The sequence below is a fragment of the Sus scrofa genome, chromosome 9 (assembly GCF_054392235.1).
Source record: "Sus scrofa isolate SSC_HxYL_T2T_F1_AM1 chromosome 9, Sscrofa_HxYL_maternal_Yorkshire_Landrace_v2.0, whole genome shotgun sequence".
Classification (NCBI taxonomy): domain Eukaryota; kingdom Metazoa; phylum Chordata; class Mammalia; order Artiodactyla; family Suidae; genus Sus; species Sus scrofa.
This window is the reverse complement of record NC_139391.1, coordinates 115,902,354-115,928,555: the sequence shown is the minus strand read 5'-3', so window position 1 is coordinate 115,928,555 and position 26,202 is coordinate 115,902,354. Positions and strand designations below refer to the sequence as shown.

Below are 26,202 nucleotides of genomic sequence, written 5' to 3'. Positions count from 1 at the left end.
GATGCCAGTTCGATGCCTGACCTCCTTCAGTGGGTTAAGAATCTGGCATTGCCATAAACTGTGATGTAGGTCACAGATGTGGCTCAGATCCTGCATTGCTGTGGCTGTGGCGCCGGCCAGCAGCTGCTGTTCGAATTCAACCCCCAGCCTGGAAATTTCCATACGTCACAGGTGTGGCCCTAAAAAGAAAAAAAAAAAATTTTCATGAAGAAAGAAAGCAAAGGGCTTTGGCATTGGATTCATCAAAGTAAAACTGATTTCTACCCATTTTTCTGTTTTTACTTTTTTGTTGTGGCCTGCACTGGTGACTTCAGCCTTCCAAAATTTTGTTTTTAAACACATGTAAATGGGAGTTTTGGGAAAGAAAACATACAAGTCTCTTATTATATAGTCATTGAACATACACTTTTTTAAATTAGTATTTTATTTGTAAGGACAAGACTAAAGATTAGCATCTCTGTTGTTTGAATAGCTCATGAAAAAGAATAATAAGAAAATCATTGCTATCAGTAAGTAAATAGACAAGGGCTATAAAGAGATTAATCAGTTAGATGTGTATGTGTGGGAAAATATTTAAATGACTAGTCAACGTGCAAAAAAGGTAAAACCATGGTGATAAACCCTTTTAAGTTTTTAAATAATAATAATAATAAATAGAACTAGTAAAGATATGAAATTTTATTCTATACTAATCCTGGACCTTCTTATTCATAATTTTATTTATTTTTAATCAGTGTATTTAGTTTCATGGTCTGCTCTTTTCGTAAATAATTTTAAGTAATCATTATTATTATATCTGTTGGTTACAAAGAATTCTACACAATTGCTCTGTCCAAAGTTACCTAACTTCCCGCAATACATAAAAATTTAGATACTCCCATTTTCAGTTGATTATGAATAGTAGTGGAGTAGAACAAAAAATATATATTTGTACAAATACCTATCGAGGGGAAAAAGGGTGGCAGGTAATGTGAGTTATTTCTGTAGAAAATGAAATATTTCAGCGCTGGAAAGGTGGAGTTAATAGATTGAGAACATGATGATGATATTTTGACTATTGGAAAATCCATCTTGCCACACTGCCTCAAAAAATATAAAGTTGAAAAAATACAGGAAGTTAACCACTTCCTCTTTCTAGGGAAGCTTTTATGTTTGGTTTTCCTTGGCACCAGACTCTCCTAGTTTTCTTCCTATCCCCCTCAGCAGTGTTGGATATGTATCAAACTATGGCGTGTTCTTTCGCATTTTGGAGCCTCTTCACTTCTCCCCCTAGATCTTCTCATTTAATATTATTTTTAAATATCATCCATATAGTGATGGCTTCTATATTTATATCCTAATCCCTGAGATCCAGACTCATATTTCCAATCTACTTGGAATCTATTTGACTTTAATGTCTGGTAGACACCTGAAACTTAAGGCTGAAACACAACTCCTGATTTTCTTCCCCAGATCTGCTTCTCTAATAGTTGTTTTTTTGTTGTTTTTTAATTTTTGGATTTGACATCAGCATACTCTCAGTCCCTCAAGCCAATATATCTGGAAACCGTACTTGATTCTTCTTTTCTTTTGCCATTGCCATGGCTAGTCCTCACCCTAAAACCCAGTCTAGCCATGTGGTATGTAAATATATCTACTTCACTATATACCTACCAACAACAGGGCCTTCACCAAAGTTACCTGTGATTTTTTTTTTTACTTCTTCTGTCAGTCCTTGTACTTCCTTATAGTTTATTCTTAATGTACCAGTTATAATGACATTTTGTTTCCAACATAAAAAAGATGCTATTATAATTTAATCAGAAGTTGTTAGATATTATAAACAGTGTTCATGGAAAAATTCAGAACATTTTATGGTTTCTGAATTACAAGAGAACACTATAGGCAACATTACTCACAATAGCCAAGACATGGAAACAGTCTAAATATCCATCAACAGATGAATGGACTAAGAAGATGTGGTACATATACACATTGGAATACTACCAATAAAAGAGAATGAAATAATGCAACTTGTAGCAACATGGATGCAACTACAGATTATCATACTAAGTGAAGTAAGTCAGAAAGAGACAGACAAATACCATATGATGTCACTTTTATGTGGAATCTAAAATATGGCACAAATGACACTATCTACACAACAGAAACAAACTCAGAGACATAGAGAACAGACTTTTGGTTGCCAAGGCAGAGGGGGAGGTAGTGAGATGGAGTAGGAGTTTGGGGGTAGTAGGTACAAACTATTACATTTAGAATGGATAAGCAGTGAAGTCCTGCTATACAGCACAGGGAACTATATCCAATCTCCTGGGATAGACTATGTTGGAAAATAATATTAAAGAAAGAATGTATATATATGTATGACAGAATCACTTTGCTGTACAGCAGAAATTGGCATAACATTGTAAATCAACTACACTTTAATAATTTTTTAAAAAAGAGAACATATATAACATAGTTCATAGTTCAGTTACCCTAAAGCTAGTGAGTTGTGGGGGATTTTCCTTCATACTGATAAATTAGTTAATGCAAAGTGGGTATTCATTTGCAAGTTAAAATATGATTATTAATTTCCTATAACTGTTTTTTAAATAAGCTCTTTGGTTATCATAGAGCTTATTTAAAAAACTAGAGATTATTTTCTTGAGGAATTAAAAGTTAAAATTATGTTCTTGAGGAATTAATCAAAAACTGCCTAGTTAGCAGTTAATGCCTTTATTTGTTACTCCTTTACTGAATGTTGGTAAATATAAAGAAAAACAGAGAGAAATGACAAAAAGAGAAATACGCAGTTTTAAATTTACATTAGATATTTGTCCTGTCTGGCATACCAACTCATTGCTTTACTCCTACAGCTATTGAATTTTAGGTGTTTTCTAATGTGACTTGTGTGAATGAGATAGTTAACAAAACCATGAGAACATTACTTATCAAAGCACATATGTCTCCTTGTTACAGAGTTCCTCTTCAAATACTGTTATGAATTTTCATCTTTGTCAGGGCTGAATCCAAATCTTAAAGCTCATCATCTGGACACTGTATTCCATATGGCAACACAAACTTACTTGGTAACTAGGTCTGGAACCTGCCCTGGACTGAATGCGTTCCCGTAAAATTCTCATATTGAAACCTACCCTTCCCAATGCAATCGCATTTGGAGGCCAGGACTTTAATAGTTCATTAGGTCACAAGGGTGGTGCCCTCATGATGGCATTAGTGCCCTTATGAAAGTGCCCCAGTGAAAGAGCCCCCATCTCTTTCACCACATGAGCACATAGGGAGAAGAAAGCTGTCTATGACCCAGGAAAATGGCTCTCAGCAGACACAAAACCTGACAGTGCCTTGATCTTGAACTTTCAGCCTCCAGAACTGTGAAAAACCACCAGTCTGTGGCATTCCTTTTATCACAGAACAAAGGGACTCTTTTCTTCCTGATTCTAATCCAGTGGGCCTTCTTCTGTATTATATTTGCCTATGGACTGTAGACACAATTCTATTTTGAAGAGTCAAAATATGTGATTTGGTGGTCATGAAAATATATGAAATTTTTCATGAAAGCAGAGCATATTAACCCTAGGAAGATGTGTAAGACATTTTGGGCCCATTTTATTTTGATATGGTTTTTGACCTTTTTTCTTAGATTGTCACATTATTCCATTGCTAGAACAGCCAGTTTCAAGCTTGCACTATGGAAAAACCCATTGAAGAAGTTCTTTGCCAGGAAAATCTATGCCTTTATGTCTATGAAGATAACATTTATAGGAGACTGTACAGAAAACAACTGTTTTTCCAAGACCCATTTGTTATATATCTATCTCCCGGTCTTGTTTTGCTACTCATTTACAGCCTAGGGAGGTGGAACTACTATAAATATTTTGTATTTATATCAAAATACACCCACAACATTTTTGGTGAGTTTTATGTTGCCAGGTATATGAATGCCAAAAAATCTTTCCTCTTTACTGAAACAGATTCTGTAGTTCCAGCAGATACTTATCAAAAACGCCTGCTATGATGCCATATACCTTCATAAGGATAACAAGGGTTCTAAGCATGAACTCAGGAAAAACATAATGCCTGCTGCTATCCAGGAAGTGAGGTTAAGATTGAAATAAAAAATGCACAGAAAGTGCTGACCCAAGAAGAGGAAGTCACTTGTTATGCATGAGATATGGGGAAGATCAGAAAGCTCATAAAAGACATTTGAATTTGATCTAAAGGATGTATTTTCTGTACCTAACTGTATTGATCTTGAGCATAACACCTTTGCATCTTCTTTCTAAAAAAGAAATTCTTTATAATAAACCTATGTTTTCAAACATTTGGAATTGCTCCATCATAGTCTGAGCCTGAGTACACAAATATGAAAAGTGGAGATATGAGGCAATTTTCCACTTCAAGTGAATAGATATATGTGTCTCTATTATCATGATATGTAACTGGGAAATGGCCTCATCTTTTTGTACTTTCATGTGGACCTAGCTTAAAAATCACTGCATATACAATAAGATAGTTCCCTTATATCTTTGTATGGAACAACTTTGCATTGTTACATGCATCATTGTACATAGAAAACTTGCATATATAAGTTGACTACCATTGTATACACCACAGATAATTTTGCATATAGTTTTGCATATATTATTTGTGTTTATCATGGATATGATTGCATGTACAATAACAGATTTTGTTAAGGTACAGACAACATGTACATTTCTTTTTGCCATTCTGCATTTCTTCCAGTGATCTCCTGTATGGCAAAGGCTCTGCCCCACAAGATAATGAGACTTTACTAAAGAAATCCCTGATGTAGATGGCATGGAGATATTATTTGAGTCCCTAGTTATTTTGTTACCAAACAATGAACTATATTTAGTTACCAATGCGAACATTTCCACTTCGTAAATGTGCCTCTGACCTTTTTTTCTTTATAACATGAAGAAAACAATCCAGAATAACCAAACCTTGTTTTGTCCTGAATTGTAGCTGGAGCCTAGGTTTTGATGATATAGATGAGAATCAATTTTGAAATGCACTTCATTTTAGCCACTTAGCTAAAAGCTGCTACAGAAGTTAATGTAGTGACCTGCTGTGACGATTTACATCTGAATTCTTAAAACTTTCACTGTGAATTGTGCATCCTCTCAGTCAAGTTGTTTGGGTACCTCCAGAGCAGACTGATGCCAAGATTTCCCATCTCTCATGGCATAAATGAGAAAGCCCTTGCTAATTTCCAGCTCATCAGAATATACCTTCCACTCAGTCTCCTGACCCACAATGACTGATTGCTTCCTGCCATGCTAAGGAAGTGATTATTATAATGTTCACAGGATGGGACATGCTAATGCATGAGGAATAACTGTAGACCAGGTAAAACTTAACACTGAATTCTAAACAACTGCTCCTTTCCTAGTCTTCTCCACTCTGACTGCTGGAGTCTTGATACAGTCCATGGGCCCTTTGGAGATAATGGCTAAGATGTAATCTATGAAGATTTAATTGGCAACATCCATCAATTTTTTTTTTTTAATGAAGAAATATGTATTCTTGAGTAAGAAGAATACTAATCTTTGGCCAAGAAAAATGTTTAGGATAAATACAATGAGTGTATTAGCAAAAATTTAACTTCTTCACTGAGGATACAGTGTAAATCACTAGTATTATTTTAAAAATATATTTTTAATTTCAGATCAATTTATACTTGTCTTTCACAATCTATGCCATTTTTGCATCAATCCTTGGGCCCAAGGATTTTGCCCTCTCTTTTCAGGGCTTTTAGTTCTAGAATGTCATTTATTTATCAGTTTGTTCATATATTCATTTATAATTAAATTAATTATTGCATTCATTTATTTAACATGTATTTATGGTCTGTTATGTCTAGGGAACCATACTTGGTGGTGGTTATTAAATGACAAATAAAACTCAGTCCTTGACTTGAAAAAGGTGATTACCCTGAGTTTCCTTATGTACTTTTCAGGATGTGCTTGGAGTTGCATGACTTAATTGATTTCCTGCAGCCATATCCCTCTTTCAGCTTTCCCTATGAATAGAGATCTGATTTATTTGAAAGATGCATGTTTGAGCTCCGAAGCCGTTTCTAACCTATAAACTTTTCTCCTCCACCCCTGCCAAACAATATTCTTTGTGAGCTGCCTAGAGAACAATGTTTTCACATTTCTTATCAGAAAAAAATAGTATCTTTGGAACAATGACATTGTCTGAATAATGTCAGGGAACAAGGGCTTGACCAGAGCAGTTGGCAAAAGTTTTTTTTCTTTTTTGGGGGGAGCGGGGGATGGCACCTGTGCCATATGGAGCTTCCCAGCCTAGGGGTCAAATCGGAGTTGTAGCTGTCGGCCTACACCACAGCCACAGCCCCAGCAACGCCAGATCTGAGCCGTGTCTGCAACCTACAAGACAGCTCACAGCAACACTGAATCCTTAACCTACTGAGTGAGGCTAGGGATGGAACATGAGTCCTTATGGATGCTAGTCAGATTTGTTTCCGCTGAGCCACAACAGGAACTCTGCAAATCATTTCTAAGTAATCATTTTGTTTCCAAAATTCTGTAGACTGCATTAGGAATGCATGTAAGAACTGTAGAATACAAAGTATAGCTGTAGATTTACAAACATAAAATTGACGTTTTGCTCACATAGACAAGGTGAAGTTTTTCAGCCTTTATCACAGGTGAAGGACCAAAGAGTAGTGTCCTAGTAGGTGCAAAGAAACATGACTTCATTGACCTGACTTTATTATAACATTTTCATTTGCCATTATTTTTTCAAACAAGAGACCTCATTTCTATGCACTTTGAAGGTATATTAGGTATCTGGTTTTCCTAGTATTAAAATGTTTATTAAGTAAAAAATCTTTGTGTACATTTTCCAAATAAATTGTACCCTCAAATATATAAAAAAGGTTTAGTAAAAAATGCTTATAAAAATTCTTTTTAAAAATTCTTAATGCCTGGCATATAGAATTGCTCTGTAAATGCTGAATGAATGAACCAGGGGAGCTATTCATAATAAAAGTGGAAATGACCAGACTCCTTTTAATAATGAAAGTTACATATAGTCAAATGCTACTTAGCAGTGGTATAAATAGTATCTCCCCTGATGTTAATAAAATAAATCAAACAAAACTTGGATAATAACTGTTAGTTTAAAGGCAATAAAAACTAAAAAAGAAATGATAAAAAATTCAACATAACAGTTTGTATTTAATTTCAACTTTCTTTGTAAATGAAATTAAGGGAAATTAAATCTAATCTCCCAACCTGTATAAAATTCCCCTACAAGGAAATTCTTCTCCAAGGAAGATATACAGATGGTCAACAAGCACATGAAAAAATGTGCAACATCCCTGATTATTAGAGAAATGCAAATCAAAACTACTATGAGGTGCCACCTCACACCAGTCAGAATGGCCATCATTAATAAGTCCACAAAGAAGAAATTCTGGAGAGGGTGTGGAGAAAGGGGAACCCTCCTGCACTTTTGGTGGGAATGTAAATTATGCAGTTTTCACTTGAATATCTCTGGTGGTAAAGAGCTCACTACTTGCTATGGTAATCCAGTCTATGGTTGGTCTTACCTATTTTGATGTTTTAAAAAATGTCCCATTGAAACCTGACTATCTATAACTTTTTTTTTTTTTTTAATTTAGGGCTATACCTGCAGCATATGAAAGTTCCCAGTCTAGGGGTTGAATTGGAGCTACAGCTGCTGGCCTATGCCACAGCTACCACAATGCGAGATCCAAGCCTCATCTATGACCTACACCACAGCTTACGGCAATGCTGGATCCTTAAGCCACTGACCAAGGCCAGGGAATGAACCCATGTCCTCATGGATACTAGTTGAGTTCATTACTCCTGAGCCACGATGGGAACTTCCAGACATCTGTAACTTTAACTTAATACCACCACTTGAAGTAACACACAAAGATTATGTTTTCTTTCAGTCTTAGTGCTGCCAGGACATTAAAAAAAAAAAAAATGGACCATATGTCGTTATACTATTTGCTAAGTAAATTTTAAAATTACAGGTCCTGTTCATGACCAAGATTTTCTAATCAAACTTAACTGTTATTTTATATTAGACTTTGTGTACAAGTTTCACTTTTCCATCCTGACCCAGGCTAACCTCTGTAAAGATTTGCTCTTTATGATGAGAAGAGAAATTGCTCTGTTTCTTCTATTTAGAATGGGAAGATGATCAAACAATTTTGGGTTCACATTAGTTTTAACTGCTGTCTAGTCTTAATGAAGTTTTATGCAGCAGATAGTTTTTGTCTATAGCTTTCATTTTTCTTATCTCCTATAGCACAATCTTCAGGCAATAAATGACATTTTAAAAAACAAGGTGACATTCTTAAAGATCTTCATATAAAATTGACCTGTAAAATTCTCTGAAAATATTTTATAGTTTTGAAAAATATGTGAAACTAGACTTATCTTGCCGTATCTTTCACTAAGTCTGTTTCTCATAACTCAGATACAGTCATTTACCTCTGAAGTGATGAATGAGCAATATGGCAATAGAAGTCTTAATAAATAAATTTGCTTTTAATTTTCCAGGATTGTGAGAAATTTGCTGATTCTAATAATACAATTCATATCTGGATATTATCAACATTGTAAAGAGACCTCCCTATAAATTTTCTTAGTGTAATATGTGGGACTTTTGAAGAAACAATCATATTTAATGAGGAAACTTTTGTTCTCCCAGCAAAACATCAGTTTCAGATTTGTTCGAATGGGTTTGATATTTAATTTTCTTCTTTGGTCAAGTTCAAAAATGAAGAATTTGTAGTATAATGTGTAATCTAGTGACATACAAACGCAACTGAGAATTTTCAGATTTCCCTGGTAGGCTAGCAGGTTGAGGATTCTGTGTTGTCACTTTGGTGGCTTGGGTTGCTGCTGTGGTGTGGATTCGATCCCTGGCCCAGGAACTTCTTTGTGTACTGGATACAACCAAAAAAAAAAAAAAAAAAAAAAAGGGAAATTTGTACTAGTCTAAGCAAAACATTAATTTCAAAACGATGAGTTAAAGCTGTATAATAATACACATAAAGCATATATATATTCTTGGAATGTTTTGCATTGTTATAATAGTAGAAAACTTTATCTCTCTCTCTTTTACATAGTAGAAGATAGAAATTAAGTTACTCTATTTTCTCTCATAAAGCTTTAGCATCACTGGTCCCTTCACAGTGTGATAAGATTAATTTTCTTATTCATCATTGTTAACTCTTTTTGAGCATTCTCAGTTTTTTCATTGTTTTTTGAAAAATGCCGAGCCCATGAAGTTGAGCACCTTTTCATATATTTTATAGCTTATAGTCCTTTTTTGTGAATTTCCTGTTAAGGTTCCTTGTCCATGTTTAAAATTGGGTTGTCTGAATGTTTCTTATTGATTTGTAGGACTTGTTTATACAGTTCAGATATGAATATTTTCCTTGTTCTATGTTTGGAAATACCTCTCCCCCAACCCATGGTTATCCATTTTTCTCTCATTATCTTTTGATAGTAATTTCTAATTTTAGTATAATCTAATTTATCCATCTTTTCTTACATAGCTAGTGCTTTGGAGTTCTGATTAAGAAATCTTTCCTAACCCAAGAATATGATATTATTCTCTTAAGTCATCTTCTACAATCTTTAATGTTGTACTTTTCACAATTAGATTTATACATTTTTAACTTGATCTTTGAGTATAGTTTAAGGCAGGGCCATATTTCACTTTTTTACATGTGGATATCCATTGACCTTGAATATATATGATTGAAAAAAAAAAGACCTCCTTTCTCTACTATTTTCTCATGCTACTTCTGTCACAGATTACGTGCTGATACACACATGTATACATGGGTTTTGTTTTAGGAATCTATATTCTGCTTATTTGGCCTATTTGTCTATCCTGGCACCCCTTGTCTTAATTTATCATAGTTTTATAATGTCTTGATATGAACAGAATGAAGGTAATTATCAAGAAAATGCAAATTAAACCTGCAATGAGCCAGAATGTCGACACTACATTTAAAAAACAAGAACAAAAAGAAGGCTAACTATACCAAATTTTGGCAAAGATGTGGAAGAGCAGAAACTCTTATGATGCTACTGAAGTGTATTGGGGGGGTAAAAATCAGTTCAAGTGCTTTGGAAAATTGTTGGCAAAACTGACTCAATTAAAAATATACAAAAATTTTTAGACTCCTAATTCTGCTTCTAGGCGTATACCCAACAGAAATGCACAAAGAAGTGCTAAAAAACATGAACAAGAATATTGATGGCAGGATTAGTCATAACATCTCTCAACTGGAAAGATACACATATTCAACACTATACTAGAATGGATAAAGGGTGGTATATTACACAATGGAATAGAAGGCAGTAAAGAAAATGACCAGTCCACTGCTAAACACAGACACATGGGTGACTCTCTGGGGCAGTTCACTGGAGAGGAGAGAGGGGACCGAGTTCTGAAAAGAACACAGTGAGAGCTGGGTTGTTGACAATGAAATCTTTGTAGATCTGGGTGGTGATTTTATAGTTATTTCCATTTTGTGATAATTCCTAATACTACATGCTTGTGATTTCTTTCCCTATGTGTAAAGCCTCAATTTAAATGTGTCAAAAATGTTTTAAATGTAACACCACAAATACAGTATTATAGTTAGATGCCATAATTTTAACACTGTATCAGCCATGAAGTACACTAAGTTTGCATAATTATTTCTAAGCACTTCTTAATAATATTAGAGTTGATAGCACACTTGTTCAAAATGGGCATTTTAGTTTATTATTGGTGTTAAAACAAATTTTGCTAGTACAAGCTCTTATTTCCAGCCAGTCAAGAACATTTTACATCATATTTCAGCTGGTTATTGTATTAGGTCTTTTCTCTAGCTTTTTCTTTTTTTTGGTAATTGACAAATTTCATAAGCATGTCTTCCATGCCTCGGATAATGAAAATATTAAAAATGACAGTGTGTAGGACAAAAGCCTGTGGCACGTCATTAAGACCTCTCTTCAGGTTGACATAGTCATTAATCAATATATTTGGGGCATAGTTATTTACCATTTTTGAATTTACCTAAAACTGTCACTTCCCAGACCACATTTTACCATTTTATGCTTACCAGAGATATTGCCAAATGCTTTGCCAAAATTAACTTGGAGATACGTTTGTGAAATTGACTGTCTCCTACTAAACAATAATATGATCAAATCAGGTAATCCTTATAACCCATCAATAGCACCACCAATATCATCAATCCTCCATTTCCCTTTTATTCTAAATGTTCATAACCCGTACCTCAGATGTTAAAGAAGAGTCTTGTCTATTTTTTCCTAAGTCCTTTGTTTTGAAAACTTGCTCATTAGGGGTTTTGTTTTGTTTTGTTTTGTTTTAGGGGGAATTGTGTTTTTGTTTGTTTCCTCGCTGATTTTTAGCTGTCTTTACTTTTCCAGCAGCTCTTTTGATTAAACAATTGAAGGAGCTAAGGTTACATTTTTGAGTAATACCATTCCTTTGAGATATAATCTGAATGTTTCAAAAAGTTAAAGCTACCGCACTTCTCTTATTAGGTTTCAGTTTGTCTCAGGAGGTAATTTCCTGTATGTAGCATAAGTTCTGTCACTCCCAGAATGTTGTGAAAGCTGTTGTCCTTGTTGGAAAAGGTACAAAGGGGAGACAAGTCATTGTGTCCCTAGTATTTAATATCTGATAAAAACCATGTCTTCCTTCTTCTGTTTTGTTTCAAAATTAGCTTCGATACTCTTTCATTTTAGCATTACTTTATATAAGCATTAGTTTATCCTGCATTTTAGGAATGACAGTGGCATGGCCATTTTCTCTTCTCTAGCTTATGACAGACATTATTTAATAACCATGGCTCTCTTTTCTGGCTACTTTCAATCAACTTCCAGTCAATCTACACTTGGTTGAAGCTTATTTATCCTCCTTCTCCTAGATAGGTCACAGGCTACACCTTCTAGCTATTTATGCCCACTGTAAATAAAATCTGAGGTCATTAGCAAGTGAATTTTAGCACTTCTTAAGATACCAACTCCTTTCTCTTTATCAAGGAGAAAATTAACAATTGTATGCTTAAACTTTTTAAATATCACATTTCATCAGTCTTATTATTTTAGAAGAGCTTTCACTTACACCCTATATTTTTCATAATAGCGTTTTTACATATGCTTTTCAATGTTCAGAGGATCTTTTCACATCATGGAGGCATATCTTTTATTTCTTTTTTAATTTTCAAAAAATTAAAATCATTACTTCTTCCATTTTTTGTTCTGTGCATTTGTTTTATTATAGATCTTAGACCTATCACTGAAATTCCTATGGTATCCCACATGTCTGTTTAGTCCCACAAATTTTAACAACTTAATTGATATATCAATCAGTGTATTGACATACGTTGATATGTAGATATTTAAATTGTGTGCTTTGCTCATTTTTATATATTTATACACCCATGAGACCATCACCAAAGTCAGAATAATGCATATATCTATCACTCCAGTATGTTTTTCCATATTATAACTCCTTCCTTCTCCCTCCCATCCCCCATCCCCAAGCAATTATTTATTTATTTGTTTGTTTATTTTGAGTTACACGCATGGCATGTAGAAGTTCTTGGGCCAGGGATCAAACTTGTGCCAAGCCACAGCAATGACCCAAGCTACTGCAGTGACAGCACTGGATCCTTAACAACTAGGCCACCAGGGAACTCCCCTGGGCAATCATTGATCTGTTTTTGCATTTCTTAGAAATTTATATACATTATACAGTATATAATTTTTCCCCTGTATCCTTTCACTCAGCATAGTTATTTTTAGATTAATCGTGTAGCGTATCTCAGTGTCTTTTCCTTTTTATTGCTGAATAGTATTTCACCAGGTGGATATACACAGTGTTTATCCATTCACCTGCTTATGGGCATTCATGTTGTTTGCAGGTGTGGGCTGTTACAAATAAAGCTCCTATGGACATTCATGTACAGAACTTTGTGTGTTCATGTGATTTATTTTCTCTTGGGAAAGTACCTAGGAATGGGATGGGGGATCAAATGTTACAATTTGTATGTAGTAGAAAGCGTGAGCATTTCATCCATTTAGAGGATTCTTTGCCCAGCTGTGGGTTCTTTCTTCCTATGCACATGCTAATTGTTTTTCAGCTGAAGACTCAAAGGGTTATGCCTTTAGTTAATTCTACTGCTCTTTAGAGCTATTCCTTTCTCTATGCAGCTCTTTTGATTGCTTCTACCCCAGCAACCTTGACCTCTTCAGATCACAGTTTTGTCTTCCCACTCAGGAATTCAGCCAGCTTCTGCCTGGTTTTTTGCTGTGTCTGGAAGTTCTCTTAAGTTAGGAAGCTGGGCCAGAAGGGCTCACTTTTTACATGTCCTGTACCTCAGGGATCACAGCTCTTTGTTGCCTCATATCTTGTCTTGCAAACCATTGTTTCATGTATTTGGTCTGCTTTTTCATTGCTTCAAGTGGGACACTCAATTCAATTCCTGTAACTCCATCTTCAGGAGTAAGTTCTCAAACTCATTTTCTGTTTTCTATATCAACTTCTGTATGAATCCTTCAGTATGACCTTTCAGTCAACTGATTATTTCTGATATACTATATAATTTTAGGATTTTCCTCTAGCAGAGTTATTTTTCTATCAGTGACTACGTGTTTTAATACTAAGATCACTTGCAGGTTCTTTTTACTATCTCTCTGTAAATATTTTATTTTTCCCTGCTGTATCTTATCATTACTGTTATTTTTTGATGGATGGCATTACTTCTTATATTTTTGAGCACTTAAAGCATTTATTTATGCTGTTCCTCAATTCCTATTCTATCTGGAGTTGGTTTGCAGTGAAGTTTTAACTTTCTTAACTGACTTTTGTGGCATTTTTTTTTTTTTTTGGTGTGATTTTAAATTTTGGTATGTAGGTTCTTTTGGCAGCCAAGGGGGGCTATCTCCCTCTCTTTCTCTTTATTTTCTTCCATAGATTTTTTTTTTAATTAAAGTCTGGTTGATTTACAATATTTCTTTAATTTCTGTTGTACAGCAAAGTGACCCAATCACACACAGTTCCCTGTGCTGGACAGTTCCCTGTGCTATACAGCAGGATCGATTACCCACCCATTCCAAATGTTAGAGTTTGCATCCACCAACCCCAAACTCCCTGTCCCTCCCACTTCCTTCGTCCTCCCCATTGGCAACCACAAGTCTGCTCTCCATGTCTGTGATCTGTTCATTTTGTAGAGAGGAACGTCTGTGCCGTATTTTACTTTATTTTAAAGTATTTTATTTATTTATTAGTTTTTTTGTCTTTTGTCTTTTTTTAGTGCCACACCCATGGCATATAGAGGTTCCTAGGCTAGGGGTCTAATTGGAACTGTGGCTGTGAACCTATGCCAGAGCCACAGCAACGCCAGATCTGAGACGTGTCTGCAACCTACACCACAGCTCATGGCAACGTCAGATCCTTAACCCACGGAGTGAGGCCAGGGATCAAACCCGCAACCTCATGGTTCCTAGTCGGATTCATTTCTGCTGTGCCATGACGGGAACTCCTTCTGTGCCATATTTTAGATTCCACATGTAAGTGATAGCACATGGTGTTTGTCTTTGTTGTTCTGACTTACTTCACTTAGTAGGAGAATCTCTAGTTCTATCCATGTTGCTGCAAATGGCATTATTTTAACCTTTTTTTGTGGCTGATAGTATTTCATTGTATATATGTATCACATCTTATTAATCCATTCCTCTGTCAGTGGACATTTAGGTTGTTTCCATGCCTTGGCTATTGTGAATAGTGCTGCTATGAACATAGGACTGCATGTATCTTTTGAATAAATGTTTTGTCCAGATATATGCCCAGGAGTAGGACTACTGGATCATATGGTAGTTCTATATTTAATTTTCTGAGGTATCTCCATACTGTTTTCCATAGTGGTTGTACCAATTTACCTTCCCACGAAGAGTTCAGGAGGGTTCCCTTTGCTCCACATCCTCTCCACCTCACCGGCATTTGTTATTTGTTGACTTGTTAATGATGGCCATTCTGACTGGTGTGAGGTAGTACCTCATTGCAGTTTTGATTTGCATTTCTCTAATAATTAGTGATATTAAGCCTTTTTTTCATGGGCCTGCTGGCCATCTGTATGTCTTCTTCAGAGAAATGTAAAGATATGGAACGCTTCATGAATTTGCCTGTCATCTGTGCACAAGGGCCATGCTAATCTTCTCTGTATCACTGCAGTTTTAGTATATATGCTGCCAAAGCGAGCACTCTTCCCTATATTTCTGTAACCTTTCTCCTCAGCTTTCCAGATGCTCATTTCAGAACCACATCTTCCATGAATGGCCCTGTGCCTTCACCTGGCAGTGTTACTAGGGAACTAGCCAATGGATGCCTCCCCTCAGCTCAGATTTGCTTGTTTTCTAACTTCTTTGGGCATACAGTCTCATATTAGCCATATCTCTAAGTCAGGAAGCAGCTGTGTTCAGTCTCTCTTCACAGGCAAGTTAGCCCTGGGCTAGTTTGGTTTTCACTCCTGACCCAGACTCACCACATGGACTCACCATCACTCCCAATGAGCCAAATATCCCTCTGCCTCTGTATGTTCCCAGCCCCCACTCCAGCAGGTATCTGCTATGGTCTATGGTCATACTTACTGCATTTTGAGTTTTGGTTGCATTTCTTGCATGTGAAGATGCCTATGTTATTTTTTTGATTCTGGCTATGTCTTTTCAATTTTCTTTTTATCTATCTTATCAAAAAATTCTGTATGTTTAGAGCAGAAGGAGGCCTCCAAGCCTGAACTCATAATGATCTCTAGCCTGAAAGTCTTCTTTTCAATTTATTCTTTTCATCTGGTACATATTTCTTAACCAGTTATTAGAAGTCATTCTGTCCTTAATTGGATTTTTTTTACCTTTTTCTTTTAAATTAGAATTGAGTTTTGTAGACTCTGGTGGTGTTATAACCACCCACTTGGGCACCATGTTTATGAAAGGGCCATTTATCCCTGAAAAAGAAACTCCGTGGCCTGTCTCGAGGCACACACTGTTTCTCTTTTCTCTCAGAGGTACGAATTTACAATCATAAAGCAGAAATGGCTATCCACAATTATAAGCTATCACTAAGTTTAGACTGCTGGTTTCATCCATTTCTCCAAGTCCTCTATTATGTAAATTCTTCATTCAAGTAACCCCAGTAGAGTGAACATCTGGAATGCAAACACTATCTTTATAGTTCTCTCTCTCTCTCTCTCTCTCTCTCTTTCTCTCTCTCTCTCTCTCTCACACACACACACACACACACACACACACACACACACGGATGGGGGAAAATATGTGTATCTGAGAGAGAGATAAAAAGAGAGAGAGGGGAGCTCCTGTCGTGGCTCAGTGGAAACGAATCCAACTAGGAGCCATGAGGTTGCAGGTTTGATCCCTGGCTTCACTCAGTGGGTTAATAATCCAGCATTGGAGTTCCCGTCGTGGCGCAGTGGTTAACGAATCCAACTAGGAACCATGAGGTTGCGGGTTCAGTCCCTGCCCTTGCTCAGTGGGTTAACGATCCCGCGTTGCCATGAGCTGTGGTGTAGGTTGCAGACGCGGCTTGGATCCTGCGTTGCTGTTGCTGTGGCTCTGGCATAGGCCGGTGGCTACAGCTCCGATTCAACCCCTAGCCTCGGAACCTCCATATGCCGCGGGAGCGGCCCAAGAAATAGCAACAACAACAACAACAACAAAAAAAAGACAAAAAGACAAAAGACGAAAAAAAAAAAAAAAAAAAAAAAGAATCCAGCATTGCCATGAGTGTGGTGTACGTCACAGACTGGCTCAGATCTGGCGTGCCTGTGGCTCTGGTGTAGGCTGGCAGCAACAGCTCTGATTAGACCCCTAGCCTGGGAACCTCCATATGCTTTGGGTACAGCTTTAAAAAGACAAAACACACACACACACACACACACACACACACACACAAGAAAAGAGGGAAGGATGAGGGGGATGGCAGGGGAGGGGACAGGGAGAGAAGGGAGTGAGAAAGAAAGAAAAAGGGAGGAAAGTAACAGCATCATGCTGTTTAGAGCCTCATCAGAGATCTATGTAAGTACACATCTTTCAAGTCACTAGGACAATTTACTGAGATCTAATAGATCTCTTTGGTTCTATTATTTCTAGATAAGAATTATTTTTAAAAGGTCTTAGAAACTAAGAGTTTGACTATTCAGTATCTCCACCTCCTCTACCTCCTCTTCAACTTTCCACATAGTTCCTCTGAGCTATGGCAGTACCCACTGGCAACACTGTTGCCCTCTTTCTTATACTCTCCATGGTATAATGGGGGAGCACTTATGCTCTCTGAAACCACTTCCTGAGGTTTTTGTCATGAAAGAGGTATAATTCTTAATCCTTGGATCGATAGAGGTTACACATTTCACAAGCCAAATGAACAAAGTAATCAACTTCCCCAAATTACATTGCTAGATAGATCAAAGAGAAGCAGGAAACTTCTCATCGATCTTTCTACCATGTTCCTCATGAAAGCCTGACATTTGCCCTCCCCTTGAGGTTAATCATTATTCTCTCCACATATTCTTCTGCGGAGGAATATATTTTAACTTACATTTTCACGGCTTTTAGATTTTTCTGTTTCCCCTAAATTTCACCGTAAATTCAACTTTTTTAAAGTAATGAGTTAAATGGGATTAAGTAGCTATAGGTAAATTGCTTCCTTATTGAAAAATTGTAATGCAGCAAAAAAATCGGTAACTTAAGATTTATATTCTGGAATTTTTATTTATTTATTTATTTTTGCAAAACTAGTTAGACATAATTCTAAATTTCACCAATCAACTGCACATATGTTTCTCATTTCACTCACAGTAATAATTGCTTGTTTACTTCAATGACCAAATCACTCTCTTGCTTTTAGTAATGCATAGGTAGAACTTTGTGTGTAATTGGCTATAGAATTTCTCCAGGTATGGAACTATATATCTAACAGATAAGAAAATATATTTACAGTATCCTGATGACTGTATATATTGTTATCCCCCAAATTCATCTATATCTCCTCCAAAATTTTACAGAATTCTCTGGAAAACAGACATATAGATGATATATGACTACTGGAAATATTAGGTGGGAATAATAGGGGAAAAAACAGCATAGAAATAGGGAAAAACAGCATATAAATAACAAATGAAGGACAAAGCAGGGTCAACTAGCCCATATTATTAGTGAGCAGATTGTAAAGAAAGTGACTCCAAGAAAATATTGCAGACCGGATTTCCTGGGGATACAAATTCTTTTTTTTTTGTTTGTTTGTTTTTGTTTTTTGTTTTTTTGCCATTTTCTTGGGCCGCTCTCAGGGCATATGGAGGTTCCCAGGCTAGGGGTTGAATCGGAGCTGTAGCCACCGGCCTACGCCAGAGCCACAGCAACGTAGGATCCGAGCCGCGCCTGCAACCTACACCACAGCTCATGGCAACGCGGGATCGTTAACCCACTGAGCAAGGGCAGGGACTGAACCCGCAACCTCATGGTTCCTAGTCGGATTCGTTAACCACTGTGCCACGACGGGAACTCCAGGGGGATACAAATTCTGAGATGGAGAAGAACATGTGGGAAATTTTTTAGGGACTACTTTCAGGATGAAAACCTGTGGAAGGGAAAGTAAGAAAACAGAACTAGTCAGGGGATGTAGCTGAGATGCAGTGCAAAATCAATGGAGCATCAACTGATTTGTTAATCTGAAACCTTGATGACCCTTTATAGTTTCCCCAAGTTGGGGCAAGTGTACTGGCCCTTTATCGCCTCTGGCTGGCCCTTCATTGCATCTGTACAACCCTAGGAGGGGACATGACCTTATGTAAAATGCCTTTTTTTTTTTTAAACCCAGGAAGTTCCTAAAGGGGAATTATAGCTGACTACTGTCTTCTGGAAGCACTTTAAATATCTGAGTGAACTCTTCAGTCGTAAAAGAGAACCTGCATGGCATCTGCAGCATCCATTGCAGAGGAGTATTTGGAGTGAACATATGATCCTTGAAGGAGAAATAATAACAGCCTAGGCTAAGTTGAGAGAGATTGTGTGGGGTATAGAGGGTATGTGCCAGATGTGTCTTTTGTGTATGGAGGTGTGAACCATTTATTTATGGAGGCAGTGAGGATCCATTGAAAAATATTGAGTTGGGATTCAATATGATTAGATTTGTATTTTAGAAAGATCATTCTTGTAAAAGTGTGGTTTGAAAAATAGGAAAATGCAGACAGAGAAAGTAGTTATTATTAAGTTATACACACATACTCTATATGGCACATAGGTAGGCTTAAATGCATAAAACTTTTTACAATATTTTAGACATATAATTTATATATAGTAAAATGCAGAGATTTAAAATTTTTCTCTCTTTTTAGACGTCGATCCTGGTCAGAGGTTGACCCATTACAGCCCTTTGGCCAGCCACCTGTCTTTATTAATAAAGTTTTATTAGAACACAGCCATATTCTTTTTTCTGAATCATTTGTGGCTCTTTCATGTTATAACAGCAGAGTTTAGCAATTGTAACAGACATCTGCAAAGCCTAAAACGTTCAGTGTTTAACTCTTCCCAGGAAAAGTTTGCAAACCTTGATCTAGGGTTTACTACCTTCAAGTAAATCTATAACACTTAAAATGTAGTATAAGGAATTCAGAACAGTATATTTTCTCCTTGCCTCATCCTTTGTGCTGTTGTAGTCATACATTTTACTTCTACATCTGTTACAAATTCTAATTCATTACTACCATTTTTGTTATAAATACTCATTTATCTTTTAAAGAAATTTAAAAACATGCACAAATATTTTATATTTACTGACATGTTTTCCATTTTCTGTATTTATTCACATAGATATGAATTTCAATATGGTAAATATTCTGTGAAGTTGAAAAATTTACATTTCTTATAGAACATACCTACTGGTGATGAATTCTCTCAGTGTGTGTCCTAAATGTCATTATAATACTTTCATGTTTTAAGGATATTTTTGCTGGATATGGAATTTTGCATAGACACTTTCCTTTTCTTTTCATCGCTTCAGATATGTTGTTCCATTGTTCATGGGCCTGCATTGCTACTGCTGAGCTTTTATTGCCCTCTGGACAGTTTAGCATTTTTCTGAGCTGTTGTTTATGATTTATGATATGGGCTTGGTGTGTTTTTCTTTGTATTTATCCCACTTGGAGTTCAATGAATTTCTCACTTTGGGTTTAAATTTTTGAACTATTACTTCTTCAAATGTATTTTTTTTTTCTGTCTCAGTCTTCTCTCTCTCTGCTTTTAGTACTCCATTTGCATGATTGTTAAGACATAATATTTTCCTTCTGGTTACTGAAGTACTGCTCATCTTGAAGCCTTTTTATTCCCTCTGAGCTTCAGTATGAGTGGTTTATATGGCCATGTATGTGAGTACACTAATGTTTTCTTTTGTTTCTAACCACTATTAAGCTCATCCAGTAAATGTTTTATTTCAGATATAATTTTTAGTTCAAAAACTTCCATTTTGTTCTCTTTTGTTGTTTCTTTTCTCCATTAAAATTTCATATTTGTTTCTTTAATATTTATATGTTCGTGTTTAAATAATAGAAATTACTTATAATCTCTCTTTTAAAGTTCTGACCTGCTAATTTCATCATCTCTGATATTTTTCAGTGTATTTCTTTCTTTTTTTTTTTTTTTTAATCTTTTTGCCTTTTCTAGGGTTGCTTCCACGCATATGGAGGTTCCCAGGCTAGAGGACTAATTGGAGCTATAGCCACCGGCCTACTCCAGAGCCACAGCAACATGGGATCCCAGCCGCAACTGTGACCCACACCACAGCTCACGGCAACGCCAGATCCTTAACCCACTGAGCGAGGCGAGGCATCAAACCCGCAACCCCAGGGTTCCTAGTTGAATTCGTTAAGCACTGAGCCACGACGGGAACTCCTCTTTTTTTTTTTTTTTTTTTTTTGTATTTCTTGCTTTTTTAAATTAAAAAAAAAAAAAAATTTCATGGCTGCACCCATGGCATATAGAAGTTCTTGGGCCAGGACTGAATCCAAGCCACAGCTGAAACATACACACATACACTGCAGCTGCAGCAAAGCTGGATCTTTTTTTTTTTTTTTTTTTTTTTTTATTTTTTTGTCTTTTTGCTTTTTCTAGAGCCGCTCCCACGGCATATGGAGGTTCTCAGGGTAGGGGTCTAATTGGAGCTGTAGCCACCGGCCTACGCCAGAGCCATAGCCACCCGGGATCCGAGTCGCATCTGCAACTTACACCACAGTTCATGGCAACGCCGGATCCTTAACCCACTGAGCAAGGCCAAGGATGGAACCCGCAACCTCATGGTTCCTAGTCGGATTCGTTAACCACTGTGCCACAACAGGAACTCCAATGCTGGATCCTTTAACCCACTGCACCGGGCCTGGGACATAACCCACATTGCCACAAAACCCAGAACACTGCAGTCAGATTCTTAACACACTCCCCACTGCAGGAACTCCTTCTGTCTATTTCTACTTACTGACTTTTCTCTGGTTATGAGTTATATTTTACTACTTGCCCTGAATATATAATATTTTAAAAAATTTATGCTGAACATTATGGATGCTGTGTCATTGCATTTCTTTCATGTCTTCATGAATTTCATGAAAAGTAAACTTTCATGGTCTTCTGGCTTTCTGCCTGGTTCACTTTCCACATCTTGATACATGGAAGAGAGTTCTGAATAGACACAGCAGCATCATGCAGATGGAGACAGAGCAGAATCAAAGCGCCTGAGGAACCTGGAATTTATAGGACTGAGCACCAGGGAGGAGGCAGCTGGAGTGCTAAATTAATGAAGTGCTAAGTTTCATTCAAACAGGGAGTTCATTTATTTGTAGGTCAGATTGACCTTTTTCAGGCTTGTTTCCAACCATGGTTCAGATGTGTCCAGAGTGGGATTGGAATTATGTTCTTATGTTGGGACTAATTTACTCTATTCCCTTTTTGAGATCATTGCTGATTGTCTAGGGTTGTTCAACAAGTTCTCCCAATATTGTCCATTCTTAATTAACCTACTCCCAGCCCTGTGCATCTTCTGGCTAGTGTTCGCTGCAGAACTCCCTTAACCTAGTCTTGTGTAATCTTGATCTGTAAATACACAGCTTTGTGTTCATCCAAAGTCTGAACTGCAGAGCCTCATTGGTGAACCTATGTGCATTCTAGAGCTCGTTCTCTGCACAACTTTCTCCTCCCAGATACTTCTGTAAATTCCAGATCCCTCGGGAGTTTTGACCTGCTCTGTCTCCATCTCTGTGATGCTGCCATGTCTGTTCAGAATACTCTTCCATGTACCATGATCTGGAAAGTGAACCAGGCAGAAAGGCAGAAAGCTGGCAGGGCTCACCTCATTTGTTTATTTTCTCTTGTGGATCAGGGTCCAACACTGTCCATTGTCCAATCCCTTAAAAGGGTAATTATATACATTTTGTCAGGCTTGTAATTTTTTTTGTGGTGGGAAAACTATTCTATCACAGCTGAAAGCAGAAATGAACCATGTAAATATCATTAAATTAATGATATATCAGTGATGATTTAGAAAACAATTTTTATTAGCATAGTCCTCATAAAAGGAATTACTTTATTATCAGTATTTAAATTCCTTATTTGAAACGCAATGCATATATTTTGATATGATCTACACTGGATAATTTATTGACTATTTTCTACTACTTGTTCACATTAGTAACCAAACTCAGCCATAAAATTATATTGCCTCTCAGCACTAAGCATTATACCATATTTTCTGTAATGTATTTATGTGCAACCGTATTATTTTACATGGTATATATTAGGGATCTTTGTGTTCTATGCTAGTGCTATTCTTTTATTTTTATTTTTTTGGCTTTTTTAGGGCCGCTCCCATGGCGTATGGAGGTTCCCAAGCTAGGGGTCTAATCGGAGCTGCAGTCACCGGCCTATGTCAGAGCTACAGCAATGCAGGATCCAAGCCGCATCTGCAACCCACACCACAGCTCACAGCAATGCGGGATCCTTAACCCACTGAGCAAGGCCAGGGGTCGAACCCACAGCCCCATGGTTCCTAGTCGGATTCGTTAACCACTGTGCCACAACGGGAACTCCAGCTAGCATTCTTATAAATGTTTTTGCATTCTAACTTTTTTTTTCCATTTATTATATTTTATCAAAAGAAATTTCACCTCATTTAGTGTCTAAAATTATTTTCCTAGAAATGTGCTTATCTGGAATCATTTGTTGTAATCTCTTAAATGTTAGTAAACAAATGACCTGTTTTACTATATACCTTAGTTCTCAGGCATCCAAGGGCTTGATGTAAGATTAGGGCTTATCTTAACAACTGCTAGTATTCTTTGAACTCTGAATTTTCTAAAGTAAAATATATTTGAGTTGTGTACAATTGCTTTTTGTTTCATTTATGATCTACTAAAAGATAAACCCTTACATAAGACAATAGCAAATTGTTATGTATCTTTTCCTAGTGATTTTTAGTTGAAGAATTCATGGTAAATTGATCAACCCTTAGCCAATTAGACTTTGACATGTACTAATAAGACCTAATTGAGGAATTATGAAGACATTTGCTCAGGAGAAAATGAGCACATAATTACACCATAAAGAGGTTAGAGTATCAGTGTTACCCAGCTGGAAGAATATTAGTTGAAGTCCCAGTGGCATCTATAAAGGACACCTCATAATATATCTGTGAAATATAGTACTACCAAGGCCAATTTAAAAATGTAGAATGATCCATTGTTGGTTGTATAAGTTCAATATTGAATACCTTTTTTCCCCCTTTTCTCTCTACCTTATTCAGGTGCTGGGGGATGGTCTCCATCAGACAGTGACCATTATCAGTGGCTTCAGGTTGACTTTGGCAATCGGAAGCAGATCAGTGCCATAGCAACCCAAGGAAGATACAGCAGCTCCGACTGGGTGACACAATACCGCATGCTCTACAGTGACACTGGGAGAAACTGGAAACCTTATCACCAAGACGGGAATATCTGGGTGAGTCATTGTGGGAGAAAGACATGGTATTGCATTGCAGATATTTGAAAATGGTAGTGGACTTGGTGTGTCCTGGAGCCGGCCTCTCAGAGCCCAGGTGCGGCCTGGGGAAGGGCTTGCGTGTAGCCTGGTAAAAGTTGATGTTGCAGTTTTTTGTTTCTTTGTGTTTGTGCCCTCTGGCACTTGTTGAGAGAGAAAAGAAGTATGAGCAGAGCAGAAGGAGGTGGGAAAATGAATCCAACTCCCCTATCCATGTCCCCATCCCACCCCACCTCCACCCCATGCCTTTCCTTATCGTGCGGAGTGAATGTGTCCCCTTCTACAAACTTTGATTGATTTCACAGAAAAGAAAACCTCCTAGTAGAACTGTTGAAATGAAAAACATATTAGGTAAATAATTTAATGATAATAGAGCCCTAGAATTCTTTAAACATGGTATCTCAAGTTACCGTATTTCAGTCTGTAGAGTAGAGGTACGGTGGTACAAATTGTATTCATGAATTAAGCAAATAGAATGAAAAAAATCTCCTGACTTAATTTCTGTTTCTTATTCCTGCTCAATCTTACTTGCCTCAAGACTGTTTCTATAAAGGATATTTAGTTAAATCTTTAAGTCTTTTGCTAACAGGGCTGAGAGGAGGCGGAGGAGAGACATGGACTCTGAAAATGTTCACTTCTTGCAGGAAGCCCAGCCCAATTCACTTTCCTATTTTGCTTCAACTCAGGAATGTTTGGATGAAGCACCATTCTGTAGCTAATGATCGTTTATGTGTGAAGAGAAAAGAAGGTCGAAAAAAGATAGTTTTCTAAGGACAAAAAAAAAAAAAAAAAAGGCAAATGGAAGGCCAGATACCACACAGAGCCTACCTTCCCCAGTTTTAAATATTTGAAACTATTTTGAGTCCTCACTCTGAGGGGTGTGCACTTGTCGATACGTATTGTACAAGCCACTGAGAAGCTATTTATTGATGTAGTCTTACTGATTGAAGAAGGTTTATTCAGGTTGCAGTTTCTATCTAAAGCTTGGGGCAGCAGGTCTCAATCCTAATATAGACTCTCCATTTGCACCACCTGGCAAAATTTAAAGTATATGGATACCAGGAGTTCCCCCGTGGATTAGCAGGTTAAAGATCCTATAGTAGTCACTGCAGCAGCTCGATTCCCCAGCCCAGGAACTACGTCATGCTGTGGACCCAGCCAAAAAAGATAAGATAAAACAAAGTATACGGATGCCAGGCACACTCGGACCAATTAAATCAGAATCATGTAAGTAGAAATTAGGTGAATTATATTGATATTTTTAGAAACAGAGACCTTCAGTTTGAGTAAAATTTTGATGATGAAGAAAAAATTCAGAGGAGTGGGAGCAGTGATGTGTGGTAAGAAAAGAAAGTCCCCATATTAAAATACTGGTTGAAATCCTTATTACAAATCTGTAGGCAGTTTATTATTTCATTCAGTGGGAAAAAACACAAAGGTTAACCCATTTACTCAAACTATTTTAATGAAATTGGAAAGTTGGGTGTATTCAATCAAATATTCACAAATTTAAATAAATTCTTATAAAACAGTACATTTCGAGGATCTATTTTAGTTTAATTATTTTAAAAAGCAGCTGTAAACAAAATCAAGTAAAGCCACCAATACTAATCAAAAAAGAAGAGAAGAAGAAATGGGAGGAAATTCTTATTTATTTGTTTGTTTGTTTGTTTGTTTTTGTCTTTTTATGGCTGTGCCCGAGGCATATGGAGGTTCCCAGGCCAGGGGTCAAATCAGAGTTGCAGCTGCCAGCCTGTAGCACAGCTGTAGCAACACAAGATATCAGCCACATCTGTGACCTACACCACAGTTCATGGCAACTCTGGATCCTTAACCCACTGAGCGAGGCCAGGGTTGCACCTGCGTCCTCTTGGATACCAGTCAGGTGTGTTTTTGCTGAGCCATGACAGGAGCTCCATCTTTTTAATGTATATATTAAACAGAGTGCTAGGGATTTTCCACCTGACAGGGCCCACTCCTGCAGAATTGTTTTTTCTTTTCTTTTTTGGCTACACTCACATCATAGGGAAGATATAGATCGAACCCAAGCCAC

General features: G+C 36.9%; 1 protein-coding gene and 1 non-coding gene across 7 annotated transcripts in view; one reads left to right on the top strand and one right to left on the bottom strand.

The window, feature by feature from the left end:
- The window catches only part of CNTNAP2 (contactin associated protein 2), a 2,042,838-nt gene that overhangs the window by 660,324 nt on the left and 1,356,312 nt on the right, over positions 1 to 26,202 (top strand). For all 6 annotated transcript variants that reach the window (XR_014816181.1, XR_014816180.1, XM_084977536.1 and 3 more), the window contains one exon: positions 23,917 to 24,110. Coding sequence is in view for 4 of the 6 variants with exons in the window: in XM_084977536.1 (XP_084833662.1) it covers positions 23,917 to 24,110 (194 nt within the window). In the remaining 2 variants the exon portion in view is untranslated. The remainder of the gene's footprint in view (positions 1 to 23,916; positions 24,111 to 26,202) is intronic.
- Positions 15,221 to 15,327, bottom strand: LOC146400104 (U6 spliceosomal RNA). Its single transcript, XR_014816997.1, has one exon. It is a non-coding gene; the product is annotated as a U6 spliceosomal RNA (small nuclear RNA).